Source organism: Schistocerca piceifrons, chromosome 1 (genome assembly GCF_021461385.2).
Source record: "Schistocerca piceifrons isolate TAMUIC-IGC-003096 chromosome 1, iqSchPice1.1, whole genome shotgun sequence".
Lineage (NCBI taxonomy): Eukaryota > Metazoa > Arthropoda > Insecta > Orthoptera > Acrididae > Schistocerca > Schistocerca piceifrons.
This window is the reverse complement of record NC_060138.1, coordinates 1,141,980,087-1,141,998,439: the sequence shown is the minus strand read 5'-3', so window position 1 is coordinate 1,141,998,439 and position 18,353 is coordinate 1,141,980,087. Positions and strand designations below refer to the sequence as shown.

The 18,353-nt window shown below is 41.1% G+C and overlaps 1 protein-coding gene across 1 annotated transcript in view; it reads left to right on the top strand.

Annotated features, from left to right (window-relative positions):
• Window positions 1–4,801: 4,801 nt before the first annotated feature.
• LOC124778516 (mite allergen Eur m 3-like) overlaps window positions 4,802–18,353 on the top strand; it is a 32,459-nt gene continuing 18,907 nt past the window's right edge. The window contains exons 1-4 of the mRNA XM_047253649.1: window positions 4,802–4,859; window positions 7,025–7,110; window positions 13,777–13,865; window positions 15,531–15,669. Coding sequence (XP_047109605.1) covers window positions 4,802–4,859; window positions 7,025–7,110; window positions 13,777–13,865; window positions 15,531–15,669 — 372 coding nt within the window. The remainder of the gene's footprint in view (window positions 4,860–7,024; window positions 7,111–13,776; window positions 13,866–15,530; window positions 15,670–18,353) is intronic.

Genomic DNA, 18,353 nt, shown 5'->3' with positions numbered 1-18,353 from the left:
CCTCCCAGAGGTCGGTTTATACCAGTTTTTCCGTTAGTCTGTAAGGAATTCGATTTAGTATTTTGCAGCCGCGACTTATTAAACTGAGAGTTCGGTAATTTTCACACCTGTCAACACCTGCTTTCTTTGGGATTGAAATTATTATATTCTTCTTGAAGTCTGAGGGTATTTCGCCTGTCTCATACATCTTACTCACCAGATAACAGAGCTTTGTCAGGACGGGCTCTCCCAAAGCCATCAGTAGCTATGATGGAACGTAGCCTACTCGTGGGCCCTTATTTCTACTTAGGTCTTTCAGTGCTCTGTCAAATTCTTCACTCAGTATCATATCTCTCATTTCAACTTCATCTACATGGCCCGGCTCCAGTACATTAGGACACGTTTTTATAAAACAGATCTGAGGATTATCATTATAGACCGAAACCGGTAGCCTGATGACAAAAAATTTGTGACCATAGACGTGAAGTAAAGGAATTTCAAAATTTTTAAACACAGCCTGGTGGCATAATATCTCCCTTCAAATGTAATAGCCGATTCAACTTCATCTTTTTTCTTGTTTCCTCCAACCACATCTGGTAAGGTTTTCTCGAAACACCAGATTTCAAGAGTTCTTTGTGTTTACATGTACCAAATAACTTTTCATTTCAGTTTTCATTACTGGCGACCGTAGTGGTCTGGTACTGGATGTCTCGGGTTCTAATCCAGATAGTTGTGGGAATTTTTTCTGTTCCTATCCATCCAGGGGGAACACAGTTGTACTTACGCTTCTGTCATATTACGTTCTGTATACATGCCTTTAATTTTCATTAGTAAAGAGCTATCAAACAAAGTAATAAAAATTTCAAGAAATATGTTATATTTGTCGTTCAAGTTGTATGTAATGGAGACATCTTGTCACGGGTGACCTACGAGATTGGCTTTAAATACTTACAGTGGAAGTGGACTCATATCTTTAATTGTTTTTTCCCTACTTTAGTGTACGAATTTGCTGTGATGCCATTAAATATTATTATCTGTGCGTGATGATATGAGGGACCAGAACCTATTTTCTTCCCAATGTGACCCACAGCCAGAGAACTATTACTGGAGATGTCTACGAGGATACTGTTGTTTCGCTGAACTCTAGTGGGGAACTCTACTGTCTGTACAAGTTTGTAAGATTCAAGTAAATCCATTGATACTCTTTTCTCTGGAGAACCCTCCGACTTCATGTCTTTCTAGCCTTACATAGTGTCAAGTCTGGCGAGGAAAGCTCTGTAATCTGTAGCCTGTAATGAAACATTTTTCTTTTAAAATGCAAACTCTCCTGCACTAATTTCAGATACTGACTTTACAATGCTTTGATGCACCAACTCGTTTGAATGAATGATTATATTTGACATAAATGGTCATTCCTCCATTCTGTAACGAACTCCTTACAGAGAAATCAGATAAGATACCCACACATAGGAGACCTTTTAAGACCCTCCTCTAAAGAAATAATAGTCTGAGATACTAATAATATCAGCATAGAAATTCTCTACACTATCTCTAATTCCCCAAATCTTTTGATGAAATATGCTTCCTGCATCTTCTCATCTCCATTTAGCATTTATTGAACCAACTTTAAGACTATTCCCAGCTTCTCCCACTGTCACTACTTAATCCTGTTTAAAACCCTTACACAAAACCCCAAGTCCTCCATCACCTTATAGGGCACAGCATTTGTTTTAAAAATACTGACGGCTTGGTATTCCTCACCCATGTCTCCTGCAACAGTGGGGCTACACCGTGTTCATGACTTCTGCCTAACAGCCATAGCAGCAGAATTCTCTTGTTTCAAACGCTGCTGTCTGTCTTAGGCTCCTAACAAAACAGGCTGCCTGTTGCATCTTTCGTGCTCCTAAGACTACTGAAAGCCTTTCTTCATATGACTGACAGCTGGCTAGACCTATTCTCAGCATTCAAAATGAAACTAACAGAACGTATTTGCTTCCCATTGGCCTTGCTGTCATCTGGCCATTTCATATTTCTTCAGACTCTCCCTCCGTCTCCACCTCTAGTCTGTGATCCAATAAGTGTGACATATTCTTACCTCCTTTCCACCATCAGTCTGTTCCTGCTGCAAGTCCGGCAGCGCAAGGAGAGAGCCCCGCTAGATACCCCACTTACTTCCTCGCTACGTTCACCCCAGTGAAACCACATGCTACGCAACTTCCAACACGTCTCACAAGTCACTAACCTATAACGATTCGCACTCACGGTCGAATTTTACAATATCTTCCTTGAACTACTCGTAGAATACATGGAACTTTCCGTACAGAAACACACGCTGTCAATCAACAGTTAAAAAGTACTGGAAATAACTTGAAAGTTACATATAATAAAGAAATATGTTTTTTCTGTTACTATTTCTTTATATTTTATGGTCTTCATTGAACCACTCTAGTCAGTTATACAAACAATTTTCTCATACAATTCTGTGTTTTGAAGCTTTATATACGTTTCAGCAGGATAATGCACGACCGCATGTTGCAGGTTCTGTGTGGGCCTTTCTGGACACAGAAAATATTCGACTGCTGTCCTGGCCAGCACGTTCTCCAGATCTCTCACCAATTGAAAACGTCTGGTCAATGGTGGCCGAGCAACTGGCTCGTCACAATACGCCAGTCACTACTCTTGATGAACTGTGGTATCGTGTTGAAGCTGCATGGACAACTGTACCTGTACACGCCATCCAAGCTCCGTTTGACTCAATGCCCAGGCGTATCAAGGTCGTTATTACGGCCAGAGGTGGTTGTTCTCGGTACATTACATGTCAGTTCTAGTATAATATATCTGTCCAATCAATACCCGTTTATCATTTGCATTTCTTCTTGGTGTAGCAATTTTAATAGCCAGTAGCGTATATTGGTTTACTACAATTCGAGTGCACCAGAGGAATTTTCTGCCTTGTGGCCGTTAGTGTTCTGGTTGCCTGCCCTGGCCACTAACGTAATTTCAGGCAGCGTTCATTCCTCATCTGTTGTCGCTGTCTAACATGGTGTGTAATTTTGACAGCTAATACACACGTCATTTTGGATTATTACATTCGTAACCTTTTGTGTTTGGGTTCTCATCTACTGATTGATGGCAAGCAAGCCGTTGTGTCGGTCCGTCCTTGGCTGTCCCCTGGTTGAGTTCCAATGGAGCAAGTATAATTGGGCTCACCACCTGCCTCACCTACGTGAACGAGGGCAGACCGGCCTCCATGGAGGCCTGTGAGTGCCGTTGTCTTTATTGTCTTTCCCCACCGGTGTTCAATTATCCGTTTTTAGCTATTTAAAATTTAAGGCTTATGGTTATACACACATATATATATATATATATATATATATATATATATATAAATTGGAAAAATTAATTGTGGGCTTTCAGCCTTGCAACTTTTCTTAAAATTATCTTTCAAGCTTAAACATTGCGGCATTCTGCCTTTAAAAGATTATGGTAATCTATTTTCAAATTTTGAAATTTAATTGTGGCCTTCAGCCATTTGTATTGCATCTTGCATATGTTTGTTCTATCTGCTTTGCCTTGAGGCTTTCCACCTAGCTGTGATATATATTTTTTTAATTATGTTATTTGCTATTTTAATTGAATTTTTGTCTTGTTGATTTTTAAGATTTCTTGTTTGGAGGCCTTCAGCGTGAAAGAGCTGCATTTGGTAAAGGTTCGGCTATGTGCCGCTTTGGCTGTAAATGTCTTATTAAATTACAATAATGTACAATTAGAAGGTCTTCAGTGACTGAAATGTACTGAAAGAAACTACTAAACAGTTGAAACAGAACTTGTCCAGCGGTGATCTGCATTTGCAGTCATTCTGTAACAAGCAGGGCTTTGCAAAATAGATAAAGCAACAAGACGCTCTTTAACCTGACTGGCATCTATTATGAGTTACAGTTCAATAGTTTTACAATGAGATGCGCATTTCGAGATGCATCACGACCTGATTCGCCAAAAAGTTCGTGTATGAATTATCTGCTTTTAGTTTTGAGTTCAAATGGGCGGTGCATCGTCTTTAATAAATGATCAGACTTTCGCAGCCACTTCTTGCTATATTGCCCCGGAGGAGCTTTTTCGCATTCATCAACCGGTGACTGCATGATTGACAAAAAAATGGTTCAATAGGCTCTAAGCACTATGGGACTAAACATCTGAGGTCATAAGTCCCCTAGACTTAGAACTACTTAAACCTAACTAACCTACGGACAGCACACACATCCATGCCCGAGGCAGGGTTCGAACCTGCGACCGTAGCAGCAGCGCGGTTCCGGACTGAAGCGCCTAGAACCGCTCGGCCACAGCGGCCAGCGCATGATTGACAATCTGACATTTCTCCAGCACCATTGGATGGCGTTCTCAAATAATTATCTTCCGTTGTTGGTCGTGGACGGTGTTATCTGTCAGTAACAGCGTAAGCACAGATAAGCATTACGGCAGTGTTACGATGTGTCTCAGTTTAACATGGAAAGGGGAATCACTGGCTGTCTGTAGGACTGGCTAATTAATCTGATAACAGAACAAACCGACGAACGCTGTTTTCAACCGATGGACGTTGATATCGTACGTCATAACGACCTCTCGAAATCTTAATTACTCGAGCTAATAATTACACATTAGCTTGGTCGCACGAGAACTTTGTCAGACCCTTGTAACAATCAATTAACAGTGATAACAGCGTTAATGGAGAATTATTGCCATTTGTTGCCATCCAGCTACGATGGTTGTCGTTATATAAGACGCTGTGTGTATGTGTGTCTGTTGTAGGCACATTAAAGACACCATGCTGCAGACAGCGTTGCTTCTGTTGCTCCTGACAGCGTCCGTGAGGTGCGCCCCAGGTGAGATCTGCGTCTGTTGCGTGACTACACGCTGCGACTAACTCTTAATGGGAATGGAAAAGAATCGTTTCTTTATTCTGCCGTATATTAAGGTTTCTTTAATTGACGTATGGGGCGTGAAGAATCAAGTGGAGATCGAAGAGGGAGGGAGAGTGGTGAAGATTGTCATGGCGGTAGTCATTCCCTCCCTCCACCACCCCACCCCACCCACGCATATAAAAACATTTTAATAATACGTTCACGATTTTATTTATATTTTCTCCGATTATCTTAGCGAAGTTTCGGAGAATAAAGTACCATGAAAGCTAAGGACATCAGGAAGTTACAGGTCGTATTTAGCACAGGGTAGCCGCTCGCTTGAGCGGCTGCTCATGCGGATAGGCGTTCAAACATGTGACTTTACTGATTTGGGTGACTGTATAGTACAATAAACCATTGTAGTCGAACGGGCTTGACCTTCAGTATCTATATTCGCTGACGTGACATAAGTCATGGTACAACAATATACACATATGCAGATGGTAGTCGTATCGACTACACAAGGTGTAAAAGCGCAGTGCATTGACGGATCAATCATTTGTACTCAGGTGATACATGTAAGAAGGTTTTCCACATAATTATGACCGCACGACGGCAATTAACTGACTGAACGCGGAATAGTAGTTGCAGCTAGACATATGGGATGCTCCATTTCGAAAATCGATGGAGAATTCAATATTCCGAGATGCGGAGCGTCAAGAATGTTCCGAGTGTCAAAACTCTATGCATTACCTACCACCAAGGACTACCAAGATGGCTGACTGGTTAATTTGAGGAGCAGACCAAACAGCGAGGTCATTGGTCCTATCGGAGTAGGGAAGGACGGGGAAGGAAGTCGGCCTTGCCCTTTTCAGAGGAACCATCCCGCGCATTTGCCTGAAGCGATTTAGGGGAATCACGGAAAACCTAAATCAGGATGGCCAGACACGGATTTGAACCGTCGTGGTCCCGAATGCCAGTCAAGTGTCCTAACCACTTCGCCAGTAACGACCGAGTGTATCTGCGTTTGCATAAAGTTGCCAGTGCTAACAGACTAGCAACACTCTGTGAAACAACCTTAGAAATGAATGTGAGACGTACGACGAACGTATTCGTTAGGACAGTGCGACGAAATTTGGTGGTGATGGGATATGGCTACAGACGACCTATGCGTGTGCCTTTTAAAACAGCACAACATCGCCTGCAGTGTCTCTCCTGCTCTCATCCCCATTTAAATTGGACCCTAGACGTCTGGAAAACCGTGGTCTGGTCAGATGAGTCAAGATTTCAGTTGGTAAAAGCTGATTTTAGGGTTCGAGTATGGCGAAGACGCCACGAAGCTATGGACCCAAGTTGTCAACAACACACTGCGCAAGCTGGTGGTGGCTCCATAATGGTGTGGTCTGTCTTTACTTGGAATGTACTGAGTCCGCTGGTCCAATTCAATCGTTCGTTGACTGAAAATGATTATGTTAGGCTGGTTGGAGACCATCTGTAGCCATTCATGTAGGTCATGTTCCCAAACGAGCATGTAGTTTTTATCGTTGATAATGCCCCTTGTGAGAGGACTGCAGTTGTTCGCGATTGATATTAAGAACATTCTGGACAATTCTAGGGAATGGTCTGACCACCCAGATTACCCGACATGGAACCCATCGAACATTTATGGTACATAGTCAAGTGGTCAAATCGTGTACAAAATCCTGCACAGGCACCACTTGAGCTATTATGAAGGGCTGTAGAGGCAGCATGGCTCAATATTTCTTCAGGAGCGTCCAAAGACTTGTTGAATCCATGCCACGTTGAGTTGCTTCAGTCGGCGGAGCAAAAGGAGGTTCGACACAACAGTAGGAGTGATCCAACAACTTTTGTCACTCCAGTGTAAAGTGAGTGGCTCACGGATATAGATGAAGGTTTTGAAAAAAGTTGGATTCCGATGATCGTGAATATGTCCAGATACTATGTGGAGCACTGAAAGCAGCGCCTGGTGAAGAACTTTTAAATGGCAGTCTTACTACCGGGACATAGTAATCTATACAAATATACACTTAAATAACGCAGAATAAATATTCAGCCTTTGTAATACACATAAGCGGGTGTGATATCATTGTACGAAACACACATAGTAAATGTACGATCTGTTGCAGGTGGCGCAGAGCAGCGGAAGGTTTCGGTACTTCAGGGACGCATAGTCAATGGCGAAGTAGCAGAACCAGGGGAGTTCCCTCATATGGTGAGTACTGGTACCTAAATAGCCAGAAAAATACATAACGGATGTCAACTAAACGCACTAAAAGAGGAAGTCTATATGGTGCTGACCAGGTATCCATTACATTACAAAATTGCTATTGCTACTAATAATTATTTTAATACTTTGCAACTTACCGGAAACACTCTACTCATTAATTTGTCATAAAGGAATAAACGAGTCTTCAGATACCTGTAGCTATAAGTCTTTAATTATTTTAATACTTTGCAACTTACCGGAAACACTCTACTCATTAATTTGTCATAAAGGAATAAACGAGTCTTCAGATACCTGTAGCTATAAGTCTTTAACAGCAAAACTTCTTTGTAAATTCAATATCTGTCGCCATGTTTGTGTGCGCTGAAGAAGGGAACCGAATGCGTGTAGCAAAATAACTGGAAACCATCGGTAAAGACTGATATCGAACACAATCGAATCACGGTAAGCCAAAGTTCAAGGGACCAGAAATTATGCCTAGCTTACAGAAGTTTCTCACATATAGAGCTTCAGAAGGAGCTTCTATTACTTTTAGAGGTTTTTCTTAAAATAGAACTCCCAGCTGCTTGTCTCTTGGGGAGAGTTAAGAAGAGAACAAGTATGGAAAGACTATGCGAGGAATTGAGAAATTGTGTACACTGCTACACAGTCGGACGGCCGACGTCCGATTATTTGCTCGGCAGAATGGTTCAAATGGCTCTGAGCACTATGGGACTCAACATCTGTGGTCATAAGTCCCCTAGAACTTAGAACTACTTAAACGTACTACTTAAACGTAACTAACCTAAGGACATCACACACATCCATGCCCGAGGCAGGATTCGAACCTGCGACCGTAGCGGTCGCGCGGTTCCGGACTGAGCGCCTAGAATCGCTAGACCACCGGGCCGGCGCTCGGCAGAATCTCTTGGTAAGTGAAACTAATAATGGCGATTCAGCCAACAGATGGAGATGCTAAGCACAAAACGGCGTTAGTGTCAGGCTATACGGCAGCAAGACCGAACAAACGCCAACTAGAGTCATCCAAATGACAGAGAGGCACACGTCACGCTTCGTAACAGGTCAGTGGAAGGCCTGGCCAAGAAGGCACTAGTCGCGCAGCGTTCCAGAGAAAACGTCGAGTGTAACATAAATGAATCTGCTGACCACTCTGATGCAACAGGACGACCTATAAAGTGGAAGAGTCATGCGATTAACACTGGTGAGAGTGATGTGAGATTATACTGAAAATATTGTAAGAAAATTACTTAGAGGAGCTGGAGAACTTACTCTTGAGGACAACATTTCGAATTCGCTATCGTGGAGTAGGGAACCAGTGACCAATAAGCTATGATAACATCACTGACTACAGGTGTTTTGTAGAGGTCTAGGGTGTGCCTTGCAGTATGACTTGCAGTTCACGACCCTTAGTATGGTTGCGGGATTAAGATGGTGACCCAGCATGGAAACAATACTGGTGGAATAATCCCTTTACTTCATAATAAGGAGGATCGAGAAGAAAATACTGGGAAGCGGACAGTTCCCTTTGTGACTTAGGCGGCCTCTGCCAGTGAGGTGTGCGAAGTATTGCTTACTAATACGTAGATGGTATTACTTAAACTACTTTGATAAGTGACGTAGGCTAAATTTTAAATAAGACAAATCCAGACAAAAATGGCATTATCTAATAATAACTAAGAAATCTAATATCCCATGCTATTATGCCAACAAACGTGTTATATGACAAATTTATACTTCACTATACTAACCAGTGGCACATAGGCCTAACACTCATGTAATTTAGATGATAGAGCGACATGAATAACAAAGTTAATAGAAAAATATCACATATGGGTATTTACTGTCCTATAAAAGGTCCATTCGAAATATTTTATTCAACCCTCACATACGGAAAATCTCCTACATTAAGGGACAGTTGGTAACCCTGTTACTGGGCTCGTTTGGTAAACCCAAAAGCTTTACGCACACGAACAACAAACTTCAGTTGCAGACGTTACACACAGATTTTTAACATTTAAATTCCGCTAGCGTACGTTCCATAAAAGTCGGGCAACATTACACATCTTCTCACATTTGTCTCGCGAAATGACGACAAGGAAAAAATCAGGGAAAGCCCATTTTTGGTCAGTCATCAGACTTCTTACTGGTTTGATGCCACGCACTACGAACTCCTCACCTGCGCCAATCTTTTAATCTCATTGTCAGAGTAGCATCTGTAACTGACGTCCACAATTATTTGCTAGGTGTACTCCAATCTCTGTCTTCCTCTACAGTTGTACCTTTAAAGCTTCCTCTAGTGGCATGGAAATTATTCCTGATATCATAACAGATGTTCAGTCATCCTGTTCATTCCTGTTGTCAGTGTTTTCCACATATTCCCTTCTCCGTCGATTCTGCAGAAAACCTCTTCATTCCTTACCTGATCAGTTTACCTAATATTCAACGTTCTGCTGAAGCACCACATCTCATATGTTTAGATTCTCTTCTGTTCTGGTTTTCCCACAGACCATGTTTCAATACCATACAATGCTGTCCGCCAAACGCAATTTCTCAGAAATTTCTTTCTCAAGTTAAAGCCTGTGTGTGACACTTTAGATTTCTCTTGGCCAGGAGTGCCCTTTCTGTCAGTGATAGTCTGCTTTTGATGTCCTCCTACGCTCCGTCAGTCATTGGTTATTTTACTGCCTAGATAACAGAATTCCAGTTTCTCGCTGTTCTCATTTCTGCTATTTCTCATTAGTTTCGTCTTTCTTCGATTTACTTGTAAGTCCATATTCCGTACTCAGTCCACTGTTCATTCCAATCAGCAGGTCTTAGAATTCTTCTTCATGTTCACTGAACGTAACAACGTCATCAACTAATCTTATAATCGCTATTCTTTCATCTTGAATTTTACTTCGACTCTTAAAACTTCCTTTAATTTCCACCACTGCTTTTTCGATGTATAACATTCTTATTGGTCCCTCTTGGTTCTTGTACATCCCTTTAACTTAACCCTGTTTTCCCAGAATTTCGAACATCTTGCACTGTTTTACATTTTTGAACGCTTTTCCCAGCTCAACAAATCCTATGAATGTGTCTTGGTTTTTTTTTTTTTTTTTTTTTTTTTTTTTTTTTTTTTTTTTTTTTTTGTAGTCTCATTTCAGCTATCAACTGCAACGTCGGAATTGCATCTCTGGTGCCTTTATCTTTCTTGAGGCCAAACTGATCATTTTTTAATGGGGCCTCAATTTACTGTTGCATTCTTCAGTATATTATTGTTGTCGGAAATTTCGATGCACTAACTGTTTAGCTGATTGTGAGCCAGTTCTCACAATTGTCAGCTCTTGCAGTCTTCGGAATTCTGTGGATGATGTTTTTCCTCAAATCTGATGATATATCACTAGCCTCATAACTTCTACACAACATAGTGAATTGTCGTTTTGTTGCCACTTCCCCAAATGATTTTAGAAATTTCGATGGAATGTTATCTATCCGTTTTGCATTGTTTGAGCTTAGGCGTCCCAAAGCTCTTTTGCATTCTATTTTGATTACTGGATCTCATATCTCCTACTAGTGGATTCCTGTTCCTTTTTCTATTACGATATCGAACAAGCCTTCGCTCTCATAGGAGCTTTCAGTGTACTCTCTCCATCTATCCGCTCTGTCCTCTGCATTAGACAGTGAATCACCATTGTACTCTTAATGCAACCTCCCTTGCTTTTAATTTCACCGAAGGCTGTTTTGACTTTACTACAGTTAGTCCTTCTGACAATAATTTATTTTCCAATTTTTTGCATTTTTGATCCAGTCATTTCACCTTAGCTTCGGTGCACTTCCTATTCATTTCATTCTTAACAAACGTGTATATGTGTATTTCTAAATTTTCCTTAACATTTTTGTACTTCCGTCTTTGGTCAATCAACGCAGGTATTTCTTCTGTTACCCCTGGTTTCTTAACAGGTACGTTCCTTATACCTATGTTTTCCTTTCCAACTTCCGTGATTACCGTTTTTAGAGATTTTCATTCCTCTTCAACTTAAGTAGCTACTGAGCTATTCATTATCGCAGTATCTATAGCATCAGATAATTTTCAGCGTATATCGTCAACACCTAGTACTACCGTATCCCACTTCATTGCATTTTGATTTTTCCTGAGTAATCTCTTAAACTTCAGCCTATTCTTCGTCGCTACTGCATTGTGATCTGAGTCTATCTGCTGCTGGGTACGCCATACAATCCAGTATCTCATTTCCGAATCTCTGTCTGACCATGATGTAATCTAACTGAAGTCTTCCCGTAGCACTCGGCCTTTTCAAAGTATACCTCCTCTTCTTGTGATTCTTGAACAGAGTATTCGCTACAGCTAGCTGAAATTTGTTACAGAACTCAATTAGTCTTTCTCGTCTCTCCTTCCTTGTCCCAAGTCCATATTCCCCTGTAACCTCTTCTTCTACTCCTTTCCCTACATCTGCATTCTAGTCCCCCATGACTATAAGATTTTCCTCCCCCTTTACATACTGTATTACCCTTTCAATGTCCTCATACACTTTCTCTATCTCTTCATCTTAAGCTTGCGACGTCGGCATATATAGCTGAACTATCGTTGACGGTGTTGGTTTGCTGTCGATTCTGATAAGGACAACCCTGTCACTGAACTGTTCACAGTAACACACTCTCTGTCCTACCTTCCTATTCACAACGAATCCCACTATTGCTATAACATTTTCTGCTGCTGTTGATATTACCCTATACTCATCTGACCAGAAATCCTTGTGTTCTTTCTATTTCACTTCACTGACCCCTACTATATCTAGACTGAACCTTTGCATTTCCCTTTTCAGATTTTCTAGCTTCTCTACCAAGTTAAAGCTTCTGACATTCCACGCCCTGACTCGTAGAACGTTATCCTTCCGTTGATTATTCAGTGTTTTTCTCAAGGTAACCTCCCTCTTGGCAGTCCCCTTCCGGAGATCCGAATGGCGGACTATTCCTGGATCTTTTGCTAATGGAGAGATCATCATGACACTTCTTCAATTACAGGCCACATGTGCTGTAGACACACGTTACGTGTCTTTAATGCAGTGGTTTCCATTGCCTTCTGCATCCTCATGGCGCTGATCACCTCTGATTCTCCCACCTTTAGGGGCAGTTTCCCACCCCTAGGACAAGGGAGTGCCCTGAACCTCTGTCCGCTCCTCCGCCCTCTTTGACAAGGCCGTTGGCAGAATGAGGGTGGCCTCTTATGCCGGAAGTCTTCGGCCGCTAATGCTGATTATTTATCACAATTTAACCAGGGACCGAAAACGTGTTTGATCATGAATCAAAGACGTTACCCCTAGACTACCAGTGCAAATACATCTATGTATCGACAAAAAGTATAGAGTGAGCAACACAAAATTAATGAAACTGAAAAGTCTTACCAATGCAGTAGCTAGAAAAGGTGAAACGTTTAACGACAGAATCCAGAAAGTTGAGCTACATATTGATCAAAAAACCAAAAAAGATCAGAAAACCAAGAAAAGTCATTGCAACGCTAATGGATAATCTCAGTTATAACAGTGCAATAGATGTGGCTGTTGTGTCCCATCGCCAACAGTAGTTTCAGCATATATGTAAATCGTCTACTGTTTCAAACCTCGTTTAGTTAATGACAACATGACGATAAAAAATAAAGTTATCAAGACATGGAAGGCTATTCTCCATAAATTACAGTTGCTGAAATAAGGACATTGCAACGAGATCATTTTGTCTTGGAAATATTGAAACCAGTAACTGAAAGTCTGAAAAAGTTCTTACACGCCACAGATTAAAGCAGAAGAGGTGGAGAAGAAGATGAAGGAAGCATTACTACCAATTCTTTTAACCATCACAGTGATGGTGAGCTAGACAGAACGTATAGGTTCAGCAAGGATAAACCATATGTCTTAGGTAAGCACCTTATATGTTTCAATGTGCATCCAATGCATGCTGGGAGTAAGAAATCTGAAAGAAAACCTGGTTTTTTGAATCTAATATTGTTAAAAAATGCGAACCGAACCAAGTGTTCAACGAAAGAGATAAAAAATGTATGATGAAGGATATACGAATAAAAAGCTCAAAGAATTTATGTTAATTTTTGCGGATAGCACATTATACTTTAGATACCTATTCTGTTCTTTGTTTTTTTTCATTGTCACCTCCCCCTTAGCAGTCTCATCCCAGAGATCCGGCAGTTTCTCACCCCAAGGGCAACAGAGTGTCCTTAACGTGTTTCCGCGCCTCCTGCCTCTTTGACAAGGTCGTTGGTAGAATGATGTTGACTTCTTAGGTTGAAAGTCTTCGGCCGCCATTGCTGCGATGTTCAAACACGGGACAAGGTCGTTTAGATTACTAGTCAAAGACGCTGCCCCTCGCCCAGGAGTGGATCTTGAACTCATTCGGAGATTTATTCACGGTCGTTCCTCCAACACACTAGCTATGAAAAGAACAGGGAAGTTACAAGTGATAGTTTCAAAAGAAGTTCCCTACGCCACTTACCGTAACATGGATTGCCTGGTATATATGTAGATGCTGAAGACATCCGTCTACAACCTGCACAATAATTTGGTGGCTATTGAAATTTAACACGATTATTTATTCGACGTTTCTTATGTCTGTAGCAATTGGGAGGTACCGCAATACTTTGCGTTTCAGGTGCTGCTGCAGTGGAATAGCGCTAAGCGGTGCGGCGCCTCCATCTTGAACGAGCAGTGGGCACTCACGTCAGCTAGCTGCGTCTACATGTGAGTAGCTCCGTGTGTGACAGACGTTCTAATGACCGAATCGCGAAGGGATTGACAAAGAAAAAAATAATCAGACATCTTGGTAAGTATTTTGACAAGTAGAGCCTGGGAATCTGGATGGAGGCGTAGAGTGCTTGACACTTTCGCCAGACCAATATGAGGTCGCGGGCATCAAGGTACTGCTGATTTCAAGTTGGCTGATTCCGAACTGTGTGTAAAAAAGCGACGCGGTCACGTACCATCTGCAAGCAGGAAGCCCCAGCGCAATATAAGGAGGTCACCAATTGACAAGCAGAGCAAAGTTTAACAGTTCGAGAGCTTCTGCTAGGAGACGAGCCTCGGTTGTCCAGAAAATATGTGAGTGATAGAATCTATCCAAGTAAGCTTTTGCACTAAGAAAGAGTTGCATTCTTGCTGCACGTACCTCTGGACAGTGGGTGGTTAGTCTATCATGGCGTAGTTGTACCTATAACTGATTGTCACAGTGAGACGTGCAACGGAACCTGAGGGTTGCATCTGAGCAATAAGAAACTGGCTCCTTTTCATGATTCGAGTCAAACTGATGGGCCAGGGAAGCTATTTGTTCTATCAATTTGAGTATCTAGTAAGCCTCGTCAATAATCTACCCTTATTGAAATTATTTGAGCAATAAGGAACTGGCTCCTTTTCGTGATTCGATTCGAAGTGATAAGCCAGGGAAGCTATTTGTTCTAGTAATTTGAGTATCTGGTAAGCCTCGTCTATCACAACGTACGCTCATGGAAATTATGACCCAGTGTCTGTGCCCTTCGACATGTTCATGTAAACTGGGGAAGAAGCAATAAAATCAGACCAAGGTACCTACCCAGATGCTCGTTTCTCCATTTCTACAGCTACGTCTACATGGATACTCTGCAAATCACACTTAAGTGACTGGCAGAGGGTTCATCGAACCACCTTTACTATGCTCTATTATTTCAATCTCGTATAGCGCGCGTAGAAAACGAACACCTACATCGTTCCGTTGCGAGCTTTGTTTCCTTTATTTTATTGTTATGTTCTTTCTGCCTATGTAGGTCGGTGTCAAGATGCCGTGCACCCATGTTTTCTATCTTCTATGCAGTTTTCTGGGGCATTTATGTCCCACTACATACTAATTATGTAGCCAGAAGAATAACTGAGGTGTGTAGAAATGATTCAAAACATTTTCTATGATGATTTTCCTTAAAGTAAGGCACTGTGACACCTATAGATACACACCGCCCCATTTGATTTCTCACAGCCTTCTAAATATCCACCCAATGATCCGTAATACTCTCCCCAAGTTCAAAGAGGCAACTCGGTAAATGCCAGCACTAGACAGATATGAGATACAGACATCCCATCGCCCAAAAGTGCACATTATTTCAGTGGGACACACGTATCTCATAAACCACGCTAGAGTCAATGTTAATAGGCGTAGGAAGGCGAGACCACATCAACTCCAATATGACTAAACCGAGCTAAAAATAACCTGGGTTGTTCAAACGAGCATTCGCGTTACAGACAGCTTAACTTTTAGTTACTGCCTAATATAACACATCTCTCTAAGCACTGTCCACCTGAAAATAGTCCTAACTAACTGTAACAGTTGGCACCTAGTTCTCTTCTGCAAAGATCTGACGCAACCTTGATTTCTTTTGGCAGCACCTACGGCACCTATGAAGCGTTGTCTGGTACCATCAACCTGAACGAGGGGGGCACGAGACACGCGGTGACGGAGATTCATAGTCATCTGGGCTACAGTCCTGATGACTCCTGGCTCAACGACATCGCTGTTTTCAAGGTAAGCATAAAAAGTCTTTGGTAGTCTGCTTACATATCGAGAGAGGTCAGTAATATTGGACAACACTTCAACTACACAGATTTAAAAATTAGAGACACAAATAAGACCGGGAATTACGGAAAACTGAGAATGCGGCGTTCACCTACCATTGGAAACAGCTGACAGGAGGACAGTGGAACTATTGAAAGGACTCCAGAAGAACGGAAGACGTAAGAAACAGCCCCGAGCAGGGTTGAAAACACACCAACATAATGAAATTGATAGTAATAACACCATACGTATACGACTTTCCTTCCCGATAATCCGCTTCACGTGTTCATAATATGACGTGCAACAACTTTCGACACAGTACGGTCAAATTGCGCAACTCCCTTATGTGAAATAGTTAGTGAGATCCTTGAATTCACTGGGAGAGATAGAAAGAGTAGTAAGGAGAAGTTGCCTATAGGATCTCAAGAGGGCCGCAACGAATAATGTCTCTCCACATATACAGAAATCAGTAACTACAAAACTAAAAGCCTTGTAAGCTGGCGAAACTCCCACACTTCACATAAAAGGTGACATACATAACATTCTGACAGAGAAACGCCAGATTACGGGAAAGATTCTAGATTCCAAACAGATTGGATGATGGCTTCAGACTAAAACCACAAAAAGAACAGGAAAATTATGTAACCTCATTTAGTTATCCGAAAAATATTATTAAATCTTTATAGACATATCCGTAGACTTCCATCACCAGGACCTACGTAAAAAGTATTAACATGCACTGAGCGACTGAAAGTTATAATCTAGATTTAACAAGAAAAAAGTGTTTACATGGCAACAAACTGACTGATAAGAAGTGCAATAGGAGAACGAAACTGCAAAGGAAGCAGGAATAAAATGCACTGAAGAAATTCTAGGTTGCTTTAATTTTTATCATCCGTCATGTGACTGGTTCGTTGCAGTCCACTGTGAATTCCTCTCTCCTGACGATCTGTTCATCTCAGAGTACCACTTGGACAGCACATCTTCAGTCATTTGCTGGACATATTCCAATCCCGTCTCTCGCTATAGCTTTTACCCTCTAAAGCTCCCTCCAATAACGTGAGTGGTATTACCTGAAGTCACTAGCATAGCTACCTAGTATCTGGTGTCCTTATACAGGCAGATTCTGCTTGCGGCGCTGCAGTTGGCAATAAATTTAAAAAAACCAAAGATGGCGGTGATGGGAAAATAAATAATGCAAGCTCTGAAACTAACCCAGTCGTGCTAGTGGAAAATTCAAAAATATCGAAGATGGAGGAACTACCCCAGTTATTGTTTGCATCTCTTCCCATGTGACAACCCAAGTTGGTTGAAACAGCCCACTTGTGCTAGATGCCATTGAAACGATAGAGCTAATCAGTATGAACTACATAAATTGGCGCCATTTTCAAAAGTATCAGGACGACATGAATTATGTATAAAATGTGTAAAGCGTGTAACTTACAGAAATTCCAAGTTTAGAGTGTCTGTCCAAATATATGTAACAGTATCGATCTAACCTACAGGTTAATCTGCACTTGGCTGTGAGAAAAGTTCAATCATCATACCACACTTGGCGAAAGGCCCAATGGAACCCCCAAACTAAATATTTCCAGCATCTAAATTGTTACTATTTTTGTTCTGTAACTTTATAAAACAAATGTTAGCTGAAGTAATGCGGTAGCTACTGGTATAGTGCAGTTATTTTATAACTTAACAGCTAAGATACACATGGCAGATATAGTTGACTCAAGCAAACAGGCTCTCTAAGCGTAAATAGTATCCTGATCCTAGAAGCTGACAATATGTGTGTGTCCTATACACTGACAGTGGCGTGCGAACAGCTGGAAGAGTGTAATTATTGTATAACTTGCAGATTAAGATACACTTGGATTCTCAAATTAAGTGCCTCAATGCCAATTCCATATCTAAATTGTTTGTATCATTTTTCTATAACAGTACAGAAGACATGCGACTAAAATAACTTGCAAAGCGGGCAATGCAGTAACAGTTAACAGTTCCGCTCACACCTAAATGTGTATTGGTACTACATCAAATATATCTAACCTTCATCAGCAACACAGTGTTTATGTAAAGTATCACAACGTTATTTTTGTATCGAAAGGTCTGTCGAAAATATATAAAGGGTGTAACTTACAGTATTACCAAATCCATATAACTTATAATAAATATGTAAGCACACATACATAATGTTTATGTGAATGTTGTTTCCACATATAAATTATCTATAATATGCATAACATAATTGACAATACTAGCATAACTTATAGTGTTTCTACGTCTACAATATTTGTATTATTTATCAAGAATACGTAAGCTCCATCAGCTTATCACAACGTTATTTTTGTATCGAAAGGTCTGTCGAAAATATATAAAGGGTATGTGTGTATACACACACACACACACACACACACACACACACATGTGTGTGTGTATACACACATAACATCTATAGCATCCGAATGCATGAACTTCACATTTTCCGACTATTTAACACCAAAAAACCGTACTGAAAATGGTTTGTTCCGACAAGCATTTTAATGTCTTGTATTGCTTTTCGTAATACGTAAATATAATTTCAAAATTCAACAGATAGGAGATGTTAACTTCGTAAACACTGCTCCATCATACACAATAATGGACAAGGCTCCACA